The sequence below is a fragment of the Ruditapes philippinarum genome, unplaced genomic scaffold, assembly GCF_026571515.1.
Source record: "Ruditapes philippinarum isolate M1 unplaced genomic scaffold, ASM2657151v2 ctg1551_1_1_1_1, whole genome shotgun sequence".
NCBI lineage: Eukaryota > Metazoa > Mollusca > Bivalvia > Venerida > Veneridae > Ruditapes > Ruditapes philippinarum.
In genome coordinates this window covers 393,445-415,157 of record NW_026866382.1, presented here as the reverse complement: position 1 = coordinate 415,157, position 21,713 = coordinate 393,445, and the positions used below count along the sequence as shown (strand labels likewise).

Below are 21,713 nucleotides of genomic sequence, written 5' to 3'. Positions count from 1 at the left end.
GATGTGCAACACTGAGAGGTGTAACACTAAAAGAGGTATAACACAGAATGTCTGTTATTTAACAAATATTAATAGATTGTACTAACTGGTAAATAAATCTAATGTTCCTGAACAAAATATGCTACAATATAAAAACATATTTGTTTCATGAAAGAATTGTTTTTTTACTTCAAAATTCAACAAATCTCTTTGCAGCAGATATATAGATTTATATATTTTATAGATCTAATAACATAGCAATGAGCAAGATTTTTCGTGTGTGTGTTCTATGTAGGGAGTTACACAAAATAGAAGTTACTGTAAGAATCAAGTTACCAAGGCCATGTTTGTTCTCTTACTTACCTAGGTTCTTTTTACATTTCTTCTCCATTTGCACAATTGGTCAACCATTAAGCTTGATTTTCTTTCTCACATTTAGCAGAATATACATAAATCACATTAACAGATGATCTTACATTTTTAAGTGTCTTTTCACATTGAATTTATTAAATTCCGTGCCGGGACCAAAAGTGATTAGCCACTGCCACCAGTGTTGAGCCAGGCCGGTCTGCACGTCCCTGAAATCTGCCCAGCCCCTACACTGATGGCTGACTAACTTAATTTCCCCAAAATTGATAATGGACAGTTCCAAATAAAGAACCAGGAAGAGTCCATTGGACAAGTTAAGCAGGGCAATGGTTTGATTTTCAAGAACATTGATAGGAATTTAGAGATGTGCTGCTTTAATGGTCAAAATACAAAAGAATACTTAATGGGCAAATGACAATTTTATTATTATAGTAAAATATGCTCGCCCAAAATAACAAGCTATCTTGTAAATAAAATATATAATAAAACATTTTTGAACATTGATTAAATTTCTGTTTCTTGTGTATAATAAAGAATAAGACATACATGAAGTATTTTAGGACAAATTAGTACATGCCCTGGTCAATGAAGTATGTACCATGAACATAGCTAGTATAAAAGTAACAGGAGGACCATCATGGCCGTGGGTCGCTCACCTGAGATTAATGATAGAAAGTGGAAAACCAGTTATGAAGTCACATTGGGTTTGTCTTTCTTCTCTAAGCTTCACAATTTTTAAAATTTTTGTAGATGTCTGCATCTTAAACAAAATGTTTCAGGACAAACATCAAAGCTCTTGGAATTGTATTTTCACACAAGAAGACTTGACATTTAATAATTGTTTTACTATGCAAGTCTATATAAACTAAGTAACCCCCAGGGTGCGCCAGTTTTGATGCTAGGGACATGATTTGTAGAAGACCAAAAGGTGATGCAACTTGCCAAATAACTAAGCTCTGGGCATTGTTATTTCAGAGAAGAAGACTGTTGTAGCTGTCAACTAAATATGCCAAATATGTATTACTAAGCTCTTGGCGTTGTAGTTTCATAAAAGAATACATAATTGTATTTTCCAGAAGACATAATTGTATTTTCCAGTACAAGTCTATATATTATATAAACTAAGTGACTCCTGGGGAAGGTGTAGTTTCAAAAAAGAAGGCATGATTTACAAAACATTTGTAGATGACCACAAGGTGATGTTATATGCTAAATATCTAAGCTCTGGGCTTTGTAGTTTCTGGGAAGAAGTTTTTAAAGATCTCATTTTTGAAGTCTATTGTTAGTTCCTGTGACCTACTTAATGCATCATCTAGAACCATTTACATACCTTTTGTAGAGGACCACCTCATAATCATTCCTATAAAAGTTTGGTCAAAATCCATCAAGTGTTGTAGAAGATGTTGTTTAAAGAAATGTGGACAATAATGAACACTGGACACACTGCAATCACAAAAGTTCACCTCTGTGCCTAGGTGAGCTTAGAAACCAGTTGTGCAAAAATGTTAGAAATTGGAAAACATGTCTGTAGCCTTAGAAAATCAATGACATTTAAAGAAATCAAGGAATTTAAATATAAGTGGGAATATATAACCATGGGAAGTAAAACTTTTGATTTTTTTTCTGTATAATCATGAAAAATGAGACCGTTATGAATATTATGTACATATTTTGATAGCAAATCATAACAAACAAATACATGTGTAGGTCTAAAACCATGGAATAAATCTAATTTTAAACGTTTTGTTTCTTCTCACCAGCTAATGATTATCAATCATGTGACAATAACCTTGTCAGATTAGGATTTAAATTTATAAATAGTCATCTTCATAAAAAGTCATATTTGCCTAAACAGTTGAATTTTTTTTAGAGAAAATCTTCCTAATTTCGGGGATTTTTTTTAATTAATCAGCAATTTTGTCCATAGTTCTGTCACTAAGAAAAGGAGTTACATTCAGCCTTTATTTTAACCAAAGAAATCTCCTGTCTTTTCGTAAATATTTAAAAAAAATACAAAAATATTTAAAAATACATTCCTTTTTAGATATTCAAAAATAAACTACTTTCTTAAATATCCAGAAATACAAAATACATTATATTCAAAATACACTATTTTCTTAAAAAATATACTTCTTTCTTAAATATTCAAAAATACAAAATATTCAAAAGAACACACATACTCTGAGCTTATTCAACATGCATTCCTCCAGTATTATTTGAGGTATTATAAAATGAACTTTAAATACTTATAAATTGCATATTACAACATCAAGTATCACAGAATATAAATTTTGGTATGCAGACCAGTTTCATCACATGTCCCTTGGACCTTGATCTAAATCTATAATTGGTGAAAACTACAACCTAAATTTCAGAAAACTGTCAACCTTATGTTGTTTTTGGTTAAAGGGACTCCACTGAAGTTTCTTGTCATGACGGGACTGAAAATAATTTTGCATAGGTCTGGACCAATAACTTGTGTACAAAATTTCAGATAATTTTCTCATTTTGTTTTCCCAGCATAATTATTTTAATTGTGAAAAATCACCCAAAATTGATTAGCCTTGCAATGCTTCTCACTCAAATATGGCTATGAATAGCACAAAAAACGATTTTCAATTTATTTTTCAGTATATTTCTTATAATCTTTTGCATATCTTTTTGTATTTAGTTCCCCGGCTGATCTGTGTAAGAAATACAAATTTCATTTTGCTGGGCATTTGGACCTCAGTGGAGTTCCTTTAACTCTCTTGTCCTTGTTTCTCAAAAGAGTTCACATAAAAAGTCTCTTTTCTTTTTAACCATGATGTAAATTGTAAGTTATCCAAATAAAACATTCTCTAACAAAAATATGCATTATTGAAAGCATATAAAAGTCACATGTTAACTTGATCAAAATTCAAAGGTACCATCCTCCATTTCAAATGAATTTGGCAATAAATTCATACACATACTGAGACTTTGGAAGGCATTTTTTTTTAAATTCCAAATCTACACATGCAAACGGTGCCGACCAAGAATAGCTGTCACATCTGTGCAATCTGATCATGGTCTGCACTGTTCGCTATTCAGCCCACACAAATTTTGAAGTTTTCCTTAAACTGAATAAATGGTTTTGTCCAGATGGAAAAATGGACAAGTCCATTTAAGATATTTAGGGTGGTCAGGGTTAAAAATTTCAATACAATACAAACAAATAATCTTCCAGTAACAGACAACCTTTTATAGCTTTAAACCGATTATTTAACAGTACAAGTAACTGTCTTGGCTTATAAGCTGTTATATCACAAGTCTCGTGGTCTAACATAAAGATAAATGCCGTTCTCGGCCCGCATCACTGCGCCTATTTTCCGCCTGACTGAATGCGTCTCATCCAATTCAAACCAATACCTGAAAGAACAAGATGTATGAAAGGTATTACCATCCCGATGAAGGTACCTTTAACTCTTTTTTGCAGTACCTAACGTCGGTGGTTCTACTCGGGTGCCCGTTCGTGCCTGAAATAATGCACTGAATGACACCTGAGGTCTTCCTCCACCAGTAAAGCTGGAACGTCGCCAAATGACCTACATGTATACTGTGTCGGTGTGACGCAAAACCCAATCAAACAAACAAACAAACCTAAAGCACATGCAGTCACCACAGACAGAAACACAGACTTGTAGCTAGATGAATTGCATCATTGGATACCCACGGTTGTTTAACATGTAACATAACACATAGCTGATCAATGTTTATAGTTCGGCCATGGGTATTTGACCATGGCTGAATTGTTTCTTTGAATTTAATTTAAAATCTAAATCAGAAATAAATCACAATCATATCAAAGAGGGGCTAGTAAGTGACATGAATCACTCGGTCAAAGAAAGATCTGCTAAAATTAATATTTATCAAGAACCTGTTTGCACCAATACACTTTCATTCACTGACAAAATTCTCTGATAAAGTGACTAAAACTAAAACTGTGAATTCACTTAACTTCATGGGCATATAATTTCATGGTTTTGTCAAAAAAGGGCATTTGTGGATTTTTAAATTTGTTAAAATTTTGTAAATTTGTTTGGTTTTTGAAGAAAAAAAATGCAAACTATGAAATACAAAAAATACATGTAATCTTACAACCAACAAAATAAAATTTCTTTGGATTTTAAATTTGTGGATTGACCTATCCATGAAAACCATGGAAAAAAAGTGACCGTAGAATAAAAATGATTTTGCAGTAATGAATAAAACCTTGTTCAGGACATTAATTACCTTCTTAACAATTTACTGATGATCACTTTCTCTTCATTCATGGCAAAATGCTGGCCAATACAATTCCTGCAAATATGGCATTATTATGAATGCTTAATACATGGAAATATGGCAATAAGTTGGTGGTACACTCATATATATGGCTATACATTGATAATATGATGTATAATGAAACATAGCAATATTGGAATATTATTACCATATCAAATTATGGCAATACCTTTGTTTATAATATTAACAAGAGCTGTCAGTAGGATACCATGCTCGACTATTCTTAGTGCTTGGTAGTAAAAGAGCCTTGATTATGTAAAATTTTGTAAGTTCCCAAAAGGGCCAATTTTTTTTTCAAATCCATGTTACAATCAGTTATAGGTCTTGGAGAGTGTCCTATTATGCTCTAAAAGAAGTGTACAAAAATTCAACTTGTTTCAAAGCAAGATATCTATGAAGTATGAAAATATCTGAGGTGGTTCGCAAACTATTACATAAATTCTAAATAAAAAAGGGGGCTTAATTCTGTCAAAATGCTTGATTGAGTTACCTCCTCCTGTCTACAAGATTGGGGCATGATGATGAACAAGTGTGCAAAGTTTTAAAGCCATATGTCAATGGACTTTGAAAATATTTGAAGTGTTTTCTAAGTTGAAAAACAGGCATAATTCTCTCAAAATGGTTGATAGAGTTACCTCCTCCTGTCTACAGGTTGGGATCAAGATGGTTAACAAGTGTGCAAAGTTTAAAAAAAAGTTAAAAAAAAAACAAACTTTAAACAAAGTGGTTACGCCGATGCCGACGCTCGGGTGACTAGGATAGCTCTACTTATTCTTATCAAATCGTCGAGCTAAAAATGGTAATACTTTGATTATTCATATAAATGCAATGAAGGTGGCACAACCTTGGTTATATCAATAGATGGTAGGTTTGGTTAATAATACCAGCAATGACAATATCTTGATTATTTCATTAGAAAAATAATAATATCTTAGTAATTTATGACAAAATATAAACATATATTATTTATTAATCTAACAAAGGGGATAACATTTGAAATAAGAACAAACATACTTATATGAAAGTTATCATTATTGTTACAAATTGTTTTGGCTTTTGAGTAAAATGAATGAGATGGCAGAGGAAGACCCAAAGTGACCTCCTGCTTCTCACTGCTTCTGGCATGAGCAGGAACAACCACTAGTACCTTACTACATTAGCTGGCTTAACTGTTCCCTCAAAAGAAAATGTTGAACATCCTATTCACTAAAATGTTCTGAATCTACATTGGTGAGAAGTATGTCATTTGATCTTAGTTTAAATAGAATTTATTTTAGTTGTGCAGGAAGCTATATGCTTAAATAGAAACTTAACAAATTCATTCCTAGAACCAACTAGTACTAAGCAATGAGTATGAAGTTTCTTATTAAAGCAAACAACAGCTTAGCCCTTCAAGGGGTATAAACCCATTGGACCAGCAATCCTTATATTACAAGTCTGATGCATTAACCACCCAACCATGTGACTCATGTGATCTTAAAACTGATACCTCAACTTCAGCCAGGCTGGACTACAGATACAAATTTTGAGTCTGAAAATCTTAAGTAAGCCACATCAACCTCAGCAATGAAGGCCCAAAATTACAAATATTTACCATAAATGAAGCACACTTTATAAAAGTCAAACACATAACATCAAGATAAAAGATATAAACAAACCTTGGTCCTGCAGAAAAAGGCACAAATTGGAATGTGTCCATCTTAGCTATATTTTCTTTGGAAAATCGTTCAGGTATGAACTCCATCGGGTTTTCCCAGACATTTTTATTGTGATGGAGACCAAATATATGTAATGACACTGTTGTACCAGCTGTAATATAATACATGAAATAATGTAACGTATTATGTTTTAATTCTGCTTAAAGATGTTTGCTAGAAGTTAAATATAGACATATCGGCAGTATGAAGTGTAATGTAATTTTACAGGATTTATTTAAAATTTGCATGATCTTAGAATATGGTAACAGAAATATAAAATTTTATTGAAAGTTGCACTGTTTCCATGGACTGTTATGATCCACATATAAGACACAGGGTAAAGTGCAGCCCACTAAATTGAAGTGGAAAATTCTGTCTTATACAGTGGAGCCTTGCTTATCCGAACCCTTCTAATCCGGAATCCTTTTTTATCCGAACGAAGTGTCCGGTCCCGATTTTATTTGTTCTATTTTCAATAGTAAAAAAACCTTTCGGATCTGGAACCTGTTTACTCCGAATTCCGAACGACATTTTCAATTTTTGTTCTTATTTTACTCTAAAATTAACCTTCTGGTCAGGAAACCTAATCCGAACTTTTCTTCTGGTCCGGATAAGTTCGGATAAGACAGGTTCCACTGTAAATGAGTCAATACAGTTTTACTAACAAACATAAATAAAAATAAATTTTTCATTTAACCATTAAGATGCTTTAAGGCCTTGTTCATCTTTCAATCTGGACAAATGCATTCATCATTATTTACGGACAATTTCAAAAGAAGCACTAAACGAGTAGCAAACAATGCTGATCATTATAAATTTTTCCATGTGGACAAAACCATTCATCATTATTTTGGGACAATTTTATAAGAAGAACTGAATGAGTAGCAAACAATGCAAATTATTTAAACAATAGATCTTGATCGGCACTGGTTGCATGGGTAGTTTCTGTTACAGCCAGTGAACTAAGGAATAAATTATTATTTACTAGTATTTGAATTTATTAACATACCTGGAAAAGTCTTTCCATCGATTTCAAAATCATGAGTAAATTCTCGTTGTATAAATGGCACAGGACTATGATCTCTCATTCCTTCCTTTATACACATTGTAAGATACTCTAACTTAGGTATATCTGACCTTTAAAATAATAAGAACATTTACAGTTTTAATCAACAAATACAAATTAAACCCTTTACCATTGCTAAACATCTTAAATGGACTTGTCCATCTTTCATTTGTCATTTTTTATTGGTGAAAATTTCAAAATAAGTACTGCCTGGATAGCAAACAGTGTAGACCATGATCAGATGGCAGGGATGTGCCCTGGTTGATCTTAGTCAGCACTAGTCACATGGGTAGATTCAGTTGCCACCAGCAGGCAAACGGTTGATTATGGATAAAACAAATTTTATTGCTTAATTGCAGAATAATAACAAAAAATTAGTCAGAAAAAATTACGTCACACTACTTTGTCTTGAAAATGATTATTTTGATCTTTTTTCCTTACTATAGCATCTTCAAAATATTTTTTTTACATTTTTTTTTTAAATTTTGGTAACTTTATGACAATTGAATCAACATATATTACAGATACATAAGTAGAAACCTGAGCGACACCACTGACATTGTAAGCTTGCTGCTTTACTTCTTTTTTTACATATTAAAATAATAGAAATTAAATGTTCCTGAAAGGGCTTGAACCCGAAGAAGTAAGGGCCAAGCAGAAAGATGGCTGTATATAAGAAATGACCATACCACTCTATATCGTCCGTGTCCCGGCCCTGTAACAATTCATCGATTTCTTCCTGACATTTTTTCTGATATTCCGGGTACTTGGCAAGAGAGTACAGGATCCAAGATATAGCACTTGCTGTAGTATCATGACCTGAAGTTTATAATAAGATAGATTATAATTTTATAATTATGTTTGTTTAATTTTTATTTATTTTCTTTGGCTGTGTTTCATGTCACAGCAACACAGTACAAAACATATGGCGACTTTCCAGTTATACTGGTGGAGGAAGATCTCAGGCGCTCTTACGTGCATTATTTCAGGCACTAATGGGCACCTGAGTAGAACCACTGACATTCCATTAGCAGGTTTAATAGCTTCCTCACATGAAAACATCCAAAGTCCCTGTCTGGATTCGAAATCACAGCTGTGATGGGCAAATGGTTTGACGACAATGACCATAACCAATTGGCTACATATGTCTGTTTTTAAGTGAAAATACTATACATATCACACTAAGGTGTAAAAAAATTGCAATATGAGCTCTCAAAAATATGGATAAATATTTGAATTATTCTATCCTTAGATTTCAAAGTGCTCAACTAAATTACAACATTATGACTTTTATCGATAAGGATAAAAGAAACTTGTAATATGCCTTCAATCATCTAATATAAGACATATTGTATCCAGCAGCATCTAATACAGAAAATAATCCTATATTGGACTGTAATGCAAGCACTTATGGATATATAAAAATTTGTATTACACTATAATGTAATACTGGGCAACATCTTCACTAATCTTAAGGGATGTACAACATTTTTTTTGTTGAAGAGAGGCAGATGCTCTGGAGAGGATAAATTTATTGTGATGTCTTACTTCTAGTAATAACTGAAACTGCTGTTGTTATAAAGAGGTTATTGCTAAATTGATGCTCACTCTGTTGAGATTTTACTGTACTATAAATAAAGAGAATCTACCTTCAAACATAAATGTGTCCACTTCATTCCTAATCTCCAAAGGAGTAAGGCCCTGACCATTTTCATCTTTTGCAGTAAGAAGTATATCCAGAAAATCTAGGTATTTTCTATCAGAATTCCCACTCCTGTCCTAAAACAAGTGATAACAAGATGTGATTTTTTATTCATGTGTTGAGTAAAGAAAATGTGATCTACAAAAGTCATTTGATTCAATGCAATTGATCAACAAAGAAAATTTGATTAGTGCATTTGATCAACAAATATGACTTAAGCTTGTACTTTGATCCACAAATCTTACTTAAGCTTGTACATTTGATCAACAAATATGACTTAAGCTTGTACATTTGATCCACAAACCTTACTTAAGCTTGTACATTTGATCAACAAATATGACTTAAGCTTGTATATTTGATCCACAAACCTTACTTAGGCTCATACATTTGATCCACAAACATTACTTAGGCTCATACATTTGATCCACAAACATTACTTAAGCTTGTACATTTGATCCACAAACCTTACTTAAGCTCGTACATTTGATCCACAAAGCTTACTTAAGCTTGTACATTTGATCCATCAACATTACTTAAGCTTGTACATTTGATCCACAAACCTTACTTAAGCTTGTACATTTGATCCACAAACCTTATTTAAGCTCGTACATTTGATCCACAAACCTTACTTAAGCTTGTACATTTGATCCATCAACATTACTTAAGCTCGTACATTTGATCCACAAACCTTACTTAAGCTTGTACATTTGATTCACAAACCTTACTTAAGCTCGTACATTTGATCCACAAACCTTACTTAAGCTCGTACATTTCATCCATCAACATTACTTAAGCTTGTACATTTGATCCACAAAACTTACTTAAGCTCGTACATTTGATCCATAAAACCTTACTTAAGCTGGTACATTTGATCCACAAACATTACTTAACCCGGAACATTTGATCCACAAACTTTATTTAAGCTTGTACATTTGATCCACAAACATTACTTTTGATTCAGTACATTTGATCAACAAAGATTATTTGATACCATATTAATATATTAACCTACCAATGCTTCTTTTCTTTGTTTAATGACATCTTCAGCAACAGTATGTACATAGTCGCAGTTTTTCCGGAACTGTTTTCCGTGCCTCGTCATATAATACAGCCAATCTGGATACAGCCAGGGTTTCCGAGCTCTATAATTCCACGCATCGGCTATTTCCTCTACTGCTTGTACATACGGATGTCTTGTTCTACAAAAAATATAAAGTCATATAATGAGATACACTTATTTGGGCAACAGAGATAGAAGTTACATTAATGCTTTAAGCAAGACATATTGTTAAAATGTTTAAGCGATGGAAACTCCCGAAACCTGCATATTTGTCAATGGCCATTAGCAAAATTTCATGCTTTCTTGGCCTATCAATTTAAACTGATCTGTTTACAGTTACCTGGCTCTCTATTAATTTCGCAACAAACGGAACGATGGACAGATGAAATGAGAAAGTGGCGACTATATCACCCTAACCTCTACCTATTGGTCAGCATCAAAAGCCTGCATAAAGAATACTGTCAAGAAAATGTGAAAAATAATTTCATCTGGCCTTATGTGCAACCAACACAGCTGGCCTTAGGGTGCAATCAAAATAAATTTGTGAAACTGTGTCTGCATCATTATTTGTTTTTGTTTGTTTGTTTTGGGTTTTACGTCACATCGACACAGTATAGGTCATATCGTGACGTTCCAGCTTTACTGGTGCAGGAAGACCTCAGGTGCCATTCCGTGCATTATTTCAGGCACAAATGAGCACCTGAGTAGAACCACCGACGTTCCATAAGCTAGCTGGATAGCTTCCTCACATGAAAGAATCCAAAGTGAGGGGCAAGTGGTTTGAAGTCAACAACCTTAACCACTCGGCCACGGACGCCCCCCTCTGCATCAGTAATTAGGATAGACAAATGTGGTAACAAAATAGGTACCCTTTGTCTTTCTGGCAGTCAGTTTGGTAGGAGAATGCGCATCTCATGATAACATCTAACGTGGCGCGACTGATGTAGTCAAATACTTCAAATCTCTCCTTTTTCTCCATGTATCTTTCTAAGTTTCCCTGAAGTTAAATATAGAATCACATCATATGAGTGGGGTGTCCATGGCCAAGTGGTTAAGGTCCCTAACTTCAGACTACTTGTCTTTTGCTATTGTGGGTTCGAATCTCGACAAGGACTTTAAATTCTTTCATGTGAGGTGCGTACAAAAAGTTTGGTGATTCTATTCAGTTGCTGGTTCTTGCCTGAATAATGCACAGATGGCATCTTAGGTCTTCCTCCATCAGCGATTTAATAGTACTCTCTTTTAACCCATTTTACAGTGAGAATTAAGTACTTTATGTGTTAAGGGAGGTAATCACTGAATAACTTAGCTATAATAATCAAACAGTTGTTTCCCCTTAAATGACATTCGGTAATTTAATTCATCATTTTAGACAGACGAGAAGTATAATTAATTCAAATATTTATCAATAAATTATTACTGAATAACTTGAATTAGATATATTACATATTTCAAATGCATGTGTTGATAACTGACAGGGCCAAAACACCATATTTGGGGAAGGGGCCTTAGCCTTTTTCTTGGGGAAAATATGCGTGATTTTAGCATACTTTGGGAAAAGTAAGTTCTTTAAAATAGAAAAGCAAAAAGCACTGGGTAACACTAATATGGCAGTAAAAGACCTTAATTCAACACCATCATTTAATTTTGTTCTAAAATAAAATTATATGGGAAATTACAAAAGACTGGGGAATTTTGAGGACTGGGGAAAAAAGAGGCTAGTTTGGTTGGGGAAGCAGCCTATATTCGGCCTCTACAAAGAAGGGTTTTTTGGCCCTGACTGATATACCACATGTATATATAACCACGCGAGTGATATATATTACAAATCATTGATAAAAACCACACAAATGACATACACTGTATATTTAATTCTTATTTATAAAGCCATAAAATAACCCATAAAATGAGATAAATTCTATGTATTTCGTCGAATTTTTTTTTGCACAAATGAGATATACAGGTATTCCATATTTCACCTGTAAATAATTTACTATTTTCATATAAATGAAATATAGATTATATTTCATCAGTAAATAACAAATAGTTATCACAATCATAAATAAAATATATTCTATATTTCATCAATATCAATAACTGATATTTAAAACAAAGATGAAATATATTTCATATTTTCTAATATTTCAGTTATAAAACATTGATAATTACCACAAGTAAATCTGCAGCATCATTATATATGGACATGTATGGCTTTAAAATGTCAAAATGGAATGCTGGCGTCAGAAGTCGACGGGCTCGCGCCCATTTCTTACCACCTGCTATGAGCAAACCTTCCCCTAACCATGGCAAACCTAGCCGGTATATTCCCATAAAGCCGATCGGTTTAGGTTCTGTAATATACAATAAAATATTAGTAATAGATTTATGACAGATTAAATGGCTCTATATAAAAGATTGTTTGTACAGGCAAGGGTTATATTGCAAATAATGTTTATATAATTATGGCCATATAACCCGTCAAAATTTTTTTTTAGAGAGAAAAATGAAATTATCTCAAAACTTGACAGCAGTAGTGTATAAAGATTATATAAACATCACAATTATCCAATGAAAAGCGATGTTACAAATGTGCAGTATTATATTGTTGTAAGGTATTAGGACCCTAATGGGCACTATCAGGAACTAAAGAAATGACATCATAGGTCAGATGTATACCTTAAAGTACGCCTGTATGCAAAATTTAAACAAAGTTTACCGTACGGAAATCAAGTTATGGCCACTTTTCTGAACTCAAGCTAGGATGTTATGAGGGCCCTTTTTTAGAAATGAGGAACCTTTAAATAATCTGCAATAACATTCTAATGAAAAATGTTTTCCCATGAATTTTTGGTAAGAAACAAATAGTACCATTCAGCTAACAATCCACATAAGCAAAATTATGGTTTCTACTTAAAATTTATGAAATCTGTATAAAAATGTTGCCCTACCCCACCCATTTTTACCACATGTCTGACCATTTTTCTACTAAGTGAGCCTAATTCAAAAAATTCTTAAAATTTACCCAAATGAGTGCCTGTTTTCAAAGTTTCCCTAAATTTTTTAAAAAGTATATTGGTTGATCTTGTAAAATATGAAATACTTTTACCGTCTAGTTTTGATTATATTACACTTTGAAAATATCAGGTACCATATTTATTACTAGATTTAGCATAATTCAGCCAATAAATACCTATATAAATTAAAAATTCAAAATTAAACACTTTTTTCTTTCCATATGGGACATGAGAGATACATAAATAATGTTAAAGGAAAAAAAGAAAGAAAAAAAAAAAGTTGACCCTTCTGGGGATTGAACCCATGGCCCTCATTTTCAATGTAGTTAACAGTAATTCTAGCCTATTTGAATACTCTTCAACGCGGAGGTAATGCATTAGGGTGCTAATTATGACCTAACAAAAATCAAATCTTCTATAATTTAATAATTTCATATAATCAATTTAAATCATTCTTTCAATTTATAAAATAAATCTAAAGATCAAGATTTTTATCATTTCATACTAAACTACATAATACTTATAAAAAATGACCTTGACATGCATTTCATGTAAAGCAGCATGCCTCCAGATTCATGATAATTTTCATGAAAATTTTGAAAATGTATATTTAAAAGTAAAATAGTGTGAAGTAACCAAAGTAAGCAAGTTACACATTACATGGAGCACTCACAACCCAAGTAAATTAACAAAATGAGGCCACAATATTCAAAATAACCTTTACTGCTTCAGTAACAGTCAGTAGAAATATGGTTTTAAATAATGAAAAAATCAGTCACAAATGGCACATAACATGTAAATTATTACTTAAAATCTTTTCTAAATCTTATTACGGTACTTTTTACTCTGGTTTGATTTTATTGAAATATTTTGGCTTATCTGGAGGCATGCAGCTTTAATATAATCTACAAGGAATCTCATACAATAGAACAAATGACTGAAATTGTCAATACAGCATAATGACAAAATAGATTTGAGAAGACATACAAATAAACATTGAAGCAAGCAATGCAAATAAAATTTTGACCAAGGCCAGTCAGCATAGACAACTAATATTGACAGAATGAAAACTGTTTATTGGAATTTATTATTTTTTTAAAATTTTGCTTGTTCCAAGAATAATTATGACAAAAAGAACATCTTAATTTTCCAAAATTTATTGGCTGAATTCGTTATTTTTATAAGCCACTAGGTACATGTGTAATACAATGTGTTCAAACTAAATATCTAGCTTTTAAAGCGACTCCACTGAGGTTTTTTCATATGAGAGGATTGGGAATAATTTTTCAATATAAATGTTCCATTTGATTAAAGTCTAGACCAATAGCTTGTGTGCAAAATTTCAGATCCTTCGCTCACTCAGTTTTTCCAGGACAATTGTAATAATTGTGAAAAATGACCCAAAATTGAAGTGTTGCAATGCTTTTCACTCAAATCTTAGCACAATAATATGATTTTCGATTAATTTCTGAGTATATTTCTTAATCATCTTTTGAATATCTTTCTATTTTAAATGCCCTAGTTGATCTATGAAAGAAAATCAAATTTTTAGTTTTTGGACCTCCGTGGAGTTCCTTGAAATAAAAAGCATTTTAAGAAAGCTGTAAGAAATAAATGTTCCATGCAGTAGTTTCAAGCAAGACTATTTCAAGCACAAAACTTTATCCAATTATGAATAAATCTGCATCTCAGGTATTTAGAGTTCTTTATTAGCCATTACCCTGTTAAATAAGACCATTTATCATTTACATTGTAAGACTAATATAAAAGAAGACAAACGTCACAAAGCCTAAGTATAGGGAAGTCGGATGAAAAAAAAATTTTGTTCATTTTCCATTTTACGTTTTTTGTTTTAAAGTTTTCATTTTGTGTTTCATGCACTGTTTCTGGTTTCAATCGAACACACTGATGATCATTCTTGAGCAGAAGAGTTGTTATTGTTCCCTTATCTGAAATTTCCACCAATTATCATTCAGTTATATTAAAAATAGCCGCATCCAACTAGAGATGACATTGAAAATTCTACTGAAAGGTATAGAAATCTTTGCATTTTTTAATTGATTTTTATTTGATTCCTATTTAGATATAATACACATTTAAGTCTAGACTAGAGCCAGGCAAGCCAAAGCTCGGGGACTGCAAAGACTTCCTCATATGAAATTTAACAAATGTAGCTGTATGTAAGTTTTAAAATTGCTGAATTGCCAAGACCCGTATAACAATATCAAACTATTGATAAAGTTTTGAGCAACATCCGGTTACTATATTTAGATATAAATCCAAACTCCAAATACATCGCTATTACTTTTCCTTTCCCGAATCATACAAAGCATCTCGCTAGTACTTACCCGAGGTTTTCATGATCATTTTGACGGTATCTGGATGGCACACACTCAAAGACGGTTTAACGAAAGTCGTCCACCAAACGTAGTATCGTTTGTAGATATTACAGTTACTCAGTCCAAACATAATTCGGTCATGACTGTTGCCCGGAAGCTGAAAATATCAGGATAATTATCCATGGATTGTTTTTTACTTTTTCTGTATAGAGCTACTAACCTGAAGTTTTTGCAAACATTCTGGCAATATCTGGATGACAGCCTGTGATGTGTACTTTCCCAAATGATGTCCACCATGCATAATAGCGTACAAAAGTGTTGCATGATTCTAGATCTAACTTTAGTTGTTCATCACTGTCCAAACCTTGAATCTGGAATTAGTTTATCAAAGACACCGGTGAAAAAAAGCTTATTGAGTGTGCCGAAACTTCACAGCTGGTTGCAGTATTGTTTTTCAAACGCTGATTTCTATCAAGACAGAAAAAAATAGAACTATCACTAAATGTGATTAATACCCCCACAAGACTCCTTCGGAAATGAGGATGTTAGTAGTAACAGAATACCTTGAAAAAGAATTGAAATATAGAGTTATGGTTGTGGGCAATTAAAGATAGTTGTGGTTCTTGTATGTTGCATTTCCTTTCAATGTGGTTGGCCATTGATGAAATTTTATTGAATTACTCTGTAATAAGTCCAGAAAGACAAGGAAAAGGAACAAAGGGCAATAACCCTATAAATACTGAAGATGGAGTTATAGCACTGCACTTCCTATTATTGTGCTTGACCATTGTATGAAGTTGTTTTGAATTCCAACCAGTACCTTTTAAGTTATGCACCGGACAAGGAAATGTATCAAAGTGCAGTAACTCTGTATTTTGTCAAAATGGAGTTATGGATCTTGTGCACTGCACTTCCTTTTAATGTCCTTGACAACTGTATGAAGTTGTATGTATTGAATTCCAAACAGTAGTTTTCAAGTTATGCTCTGGACAAGGAAAAGTAACAAAGGGCAATAACTCTGTAATTAGTCAAAATGGAGTTATGGCTCTTGTGCACTGCGCTTCCTCTCAATGTGCTTGACCATTGTATCAAGTTATATTGAATTCCAACCATTAGTCTTCAAGTTATGCTCGGGACAAAAAAAGCAATGGAAAAGTAACAAAGGGCAATAACTCTGTAATTAGTCAAGATGGAGTTATGGTTCTTGTGCACTGCACTTCCCCTTATTGTGCTTGACCATTGTATGAAGTTTGTTTTGAATTCCAACCAGTAGTTTTCATGTCATGCTCTGGACAAGGAAAAGTAACAAAGGGCAATAACTCTGTAATTAGTCATGATAGAGTTATGGTTCTCATGCACTGCACTTCCTCTCAATGTGCTTGACCATTGTATGAAGTTTAATGAATTCCAACCATTAGTCTTCAAGTTATGGCCCGGACAAAAGAAAGCAATGGAAAAGTAACAAAGGGCAATAACTCTGTAATTACTTTAGATAGAGTTATGGTTCTTGTGCACTGCACTTCCCCTTATTGTGTTTGACAATTGTATGAAGTTGTTTTTAATTCCAACCAGTAGTTTTTCAAGTTATGCTCTGGACAAGGAAAAGTAACAAAGGGCAATAACTCTGTAATTAGTCAAGATAGAGTTATGGTTCTTGTGCACTGCACTTCCTCTCAATGTGCTTGACCATTGTATGTAGTTATATTGAATTCCAACCATTAGTCTTCAAGTTATGCTCGGACAAGGAAAATGCAACGGACTTCTGGACCGACCAACCAACCAACTGACCAACCGACCACGGGGTGACTCCTATATACCCCCCCTAACTTCGTTTTTGGGGGTATAATTATAATTTGTTCTCATTAATGCACAAATTTGATGGTAACTAGCCAGAGTCTGTCTTTGCATAGTTACATTATGTATCAGGTGGTCCTGAGTGGATGTGTATTTTTTGAGGGCTGCGTCAAGTGAACATTGTTCTCATGCACTTGTTATCTTTCAATGTTTTTTTTCCCACTTAATATGGAACAGGCCCCAGCCCAACAAATTGTGCGCCAGGGCGTTTTTATTATATGAACATTGGTTGCCCCTCAATTTTATTAAGACTAGAAGAGGCTATAGCCCTCTTGATTTGGGAGAATTATTGCTGAAATTGCTAATTTGGAAAGTAAAAAAGCTGGTGTATGCTCACACTTTTTTGAACTCTGCATGTTTTTAAAAGGAAAATTTAAATTTTGGGAAAAGATTTTTTATAGGTTGTTATTTCTGGTGAAAAATAAATTTTTCCCTTTGCATATTTTGAACTTAGTAAATTTTTTAAAGAAATAAGATTGAAAGTTTAAAGCAATGTAAAAATTGGGCCTATATATTTTGAAACATATGAGGGTTTTTTAAAGATTTTTTTTCCTTTTTAAAAACCCATTAACTATAAATTTTATTTCCCTTTAAATGTAAAACCTTTCAGGGAATACAATGCCCCCTAGACCACCCTTCAGGGGAAGCTATGAGATAAAAGGGGGAATTGGAATCAGCCCCTGTGACTTATTAAAAAGACCCCCTTGGTTTTTTTCTTTCCCCAGTGTATAGCCCCTACTTTGGGAAGATTATGTTTTTCCCAGTAGACCTCTCATTAGGTGGGGAAAACACTGAAAGTGTCTCTGAAAAATCCCAATGGTGTTACCCAGGATCGAACCCGGAACCTGAGGAGTGACAGCCAGTGGTCTTATACTGACTATAGGCTATCCCGCCATCTTAAATACATGTATAACAAGCCATCTGATATATTGGACTAACAGTGGTGAAAAATGATTATAAGGATTTTAACAAAATACATACCAAGTGAAGATTTCCGTACAACCAATGTTTCTCCGGTCCTGGCACATCACGGAATACTCTCTTTAATTCATGTAAATAAAGCACAAACTTAACTAAAAGATAGACAACATAAGCAACTGCGGAGAACACCAGCAGTTTTGGTATGGTTAGGTTGTTTTCAATGAAATTTTTTTTCACGAACTCCATGTTACATATAGGTAGGACTAATTGCACGAGTAAAAAATGTTTCAAATATGTTTATTCCAATCAATTTCAGTGGCAAATGTATATTCATTGCATAAACCATGGAAATCAGCAATGAAAGGTTAATCTGTCCTCTTATTTCATCATTTACATGATTGTCATTGCTTAAATCTGCATTTTTACTGGTTTGTCCTTAAATGTTTAAAACTTCCTTCTTCGTCACCGTGACTATGTAAATATCTTATCTAGCGAATCATCTCCCAAAGCTAGAACCTGGTATCCGGTCATACGGAGAGTTTGAATTTTTTTTTTCATTTTTTTTTATACTTTTCACCAAGGCCACAAAGATATAGAAACATAACAGGGGCGGATACAGAACTTGGTTTCCTTGGGGGTTGAATATGGGTGGAATATTTTTATAAAAATAACGCAACAGGCGAAAAATTGTGCACTTTTGTTTGAAGATCGGGCCAGCATCAAAAATTGCTATTTGATGTGTTTTATTACATCACACTGCATATATTTTGTATGCAAGGTCTTTCAAATAGAATTCCCCTGGTGTTTAGTAGTAAGCATTGTATGCGCGACCGTTGAAAAAAATAATTTCAAACACTTGATCAATTTTCTCATATGAATAATAGACGATTTTCCAAAGTAAAGTGGTATTAAAATACTGCCTTTCTATTGTGCAAAAACATAATTTCAAACACTAATATTCAATAAGATTTTTTCCATCAATGAATCCAGAGGTCAGTACAATTTAAATTTAAAAAATATAACTGTCATAAAAAGTTACTAAAAGCAAATGACCAATCTTTTCATCTTGATAAAAATCTAAGTTAGTTAATTTCTTAGTTATTAAAATGCGATTCCTTTAATATTATCTTCATGGAACTCGCCATCTTTTTAATTTACAAATAATAATTTTCAATTTATTTATTATAGGACTTTCCTTAAGAAAATGGAAAAAAAGATAGTTTAATATGGTGTACTTTATATATTTGCCACTATCTGCGACTATTTATTTCATTAGACCTTTGTAAAGTAATTAACCAATCAATTATGCAGTTTAAACATTAAAGTCAGTCAAGCATGTTGATAGATAAAGATCTCTGCCAAGCCCCACCCCCAGGCAAGAGATTAACAACTGTTTTGATAAGGGAGTACACTACAGCCAATACAGTTTGAAACTGCCAAAAAGTATGATCCAGCCCAGCTGGTAAACATATCTTAGGGACACGCTGGGGGGGGGGGGGGGGGGGCTGCAGCCCTGAAGCCCGGGCCTGAATCCGCCACTGCATGATAATGTAAATTTATGTTTTAATTGTATACATGTATTTGAATTTTATTCTAATCAACACTTTTACACGATCAGTAACATATTGCTTGTTATAAAAAAGAAAACACAGGTCATACCAGTTGCGACACCATGCAAGCTTAACAATACAGCATGAATAATATACCATTGACCCTTCTACTTAAATAAAGCATTTTGTTTTTTTCCATATTGCTACTCGAATTTTTTAAAAGCTGGATTTTTAAATATTCGCCCTTGGGCGCTTTGTTTTTAAATTTACTAAAAAATTTAAATGATTTTAAAATTTTTTGAAACCCCAATAAAAATGTAGGAGGTGAGAGGTGTTTATGGAAAATGATGTTTGGTTTTAAAGTTTGTCTATTTCCAGTTTAAAATTAAAATTTCCTTTGCAAATTTTTGTTCTTTCCACTTTTAAACCCCCAAATTTGCCCAAATTTTTTTGTGTAAACCCCCAACAAATTCTCTTTTTTCGCTAGCAGTTACGTCGTTAAATTGATACTTTACTATCTATAATAATTCTTTTTTTTTGTTCTTTAATAACGAAAACTTTGTTCTTTTCTGAAAAGAATGAATACTCAGTTTAAATCAGATTATGGCGATAGCCTGAAGCTTATTTAAACTGAGTCCGTTTCCGGGCACTATACCCGGTACAGTGTCATATTTTCCCCAGTAGAGCTCGAACGAATGATCCCTGAGATGAGAGGGAGACACCTTAACCATAAGGCCATCGCTTCAGCGCAAACAAGTCAATACAGTTATTATTAAATTGCCCAGGTTTCAAAATTATGTAGCATATATTTTTCTAAAAGATTACTAATCCATTATTATTATTAGTAGTAGTAGTAGTAGTAGTAGTAGAACCACCCAGATTTAAGTAACATATATGATTGCCAGATTGACTTACATTAGACATTAAAGGAGATTGTATTACATTCTGATAACGGCACAATAACTCTTTGCCCAGTACCCTACCGAGGGTGTTTTTGATATTCTGTGACAAAGGAGGTTGTATATAGAGGTTGCGTTTCGTGAACGTCATTCTCCGTAGCAGATCTTTCTTTCCATATCTCATTAACAATAAAGCAGACAAAAATGCACCCTGGCTACGGGACAGACTCTGTCTAAAAGACGGCTGTCAAATACAAAGTTTTGAGTGCAGTTTATAAGTATCATGCACCGTTTTATTTTATTTTTTTTGGGGGGGGGGGGGGGCAACAAAACTAGCAAACAACAGTAAAGTAAAGATTTATTTCAAATAAACTTCAATTTACAATTGAAAAAACAGTGTAATAAAAATAACAGTGCAATGTATTCTTTATAGATTGGTAAACAAATGAAACGAAGAATAAAAAGAAAGACAGTGTTGTAATTTGATTTATATATAAGTATGACATAATAATGACGGTTTAATAATGTGAGAATGTCTGATTTGGCATAAAGAACGCAAATGTGCTTTATGAAAGTGGCGCCAATAGCTGATTTATGCAAGGCAGAATATAATAAATATTCAAAGGGTACAACTTGGCAGAATAATTTATATATGTATGCTATGTGGCCAAAAATGATACATTGTAAATGAAAAAAAAAATGAAAAGAAAATGAGGGGAAAATACTTTAATTAAAACGTCATTGTGACGGCATTTAGCACAATTGTAACTTTAAAGCACTGAACATACACAATAACGTGCTTTTACCTTTAAAAGTTCAACAATGTCAAATTAACCAATTGTTTCTTAATTGAGAATATACATTTTTTTCCGATTCCATGTCAATATACAGGTAAACTTCTTCGGAAAAGAAGTGAGGTTATGAGCAAATAAAATATATATTTATAAAATATATTGAA

At 33.0% G+C, this 21,713-nt stretch overlaps 1 protein-coding gene across 2 annotated transcripts; it reads right to left on the bottom strand.

The window, feature by feature from the left end:
* Positions 1–754: 754 nt before the first annotated feature.
* LOC132732346 (cytochrome P450 4F6-like) lies at positions 755–18,802 on the bottom strand. Of its 2 annotated transcripts, none has more exons than XM_060718752.1 (11): positions 18,367–18,802; positions 15,752–15,902; positions 12,348–12,529; positions 11,048–11,175; positions 10,131–10,317; positions 9,066–9,195; positions 8,106–8,235; positions 7,360–7,487; positions 6,312–6,462; positions 4,603–4,668; positions 755–3,738 (listed from the first exon to the last, which is right to left on the bottom strand). In XM_060718752.1, exons 1-11 carry the CDS (start codon positions 18,550–18,552, stop codon positions 3,633–3,635), a joined length of 1,545 nt encoding a protein of 514 aa, XP_060574735.1. In that variant the 5' UTR covers positions 18,553–18,802; the 3' UTR covers positions 755–3,632. The 2 variants fall into 2 exon arrangements, with proteins under 2 accessions (XP_060574735.1, XP_060574736.1); XM_060718753.1 differs by lacking the exon at positions 15,752–15,902 and adding an exon at positions 15,541–15,688 and having other exon boundaries at positions 18,367–18,800.
* Between the last annotated feature and the right edge of the window lie 2,911 nt (positions 18,803–21,713).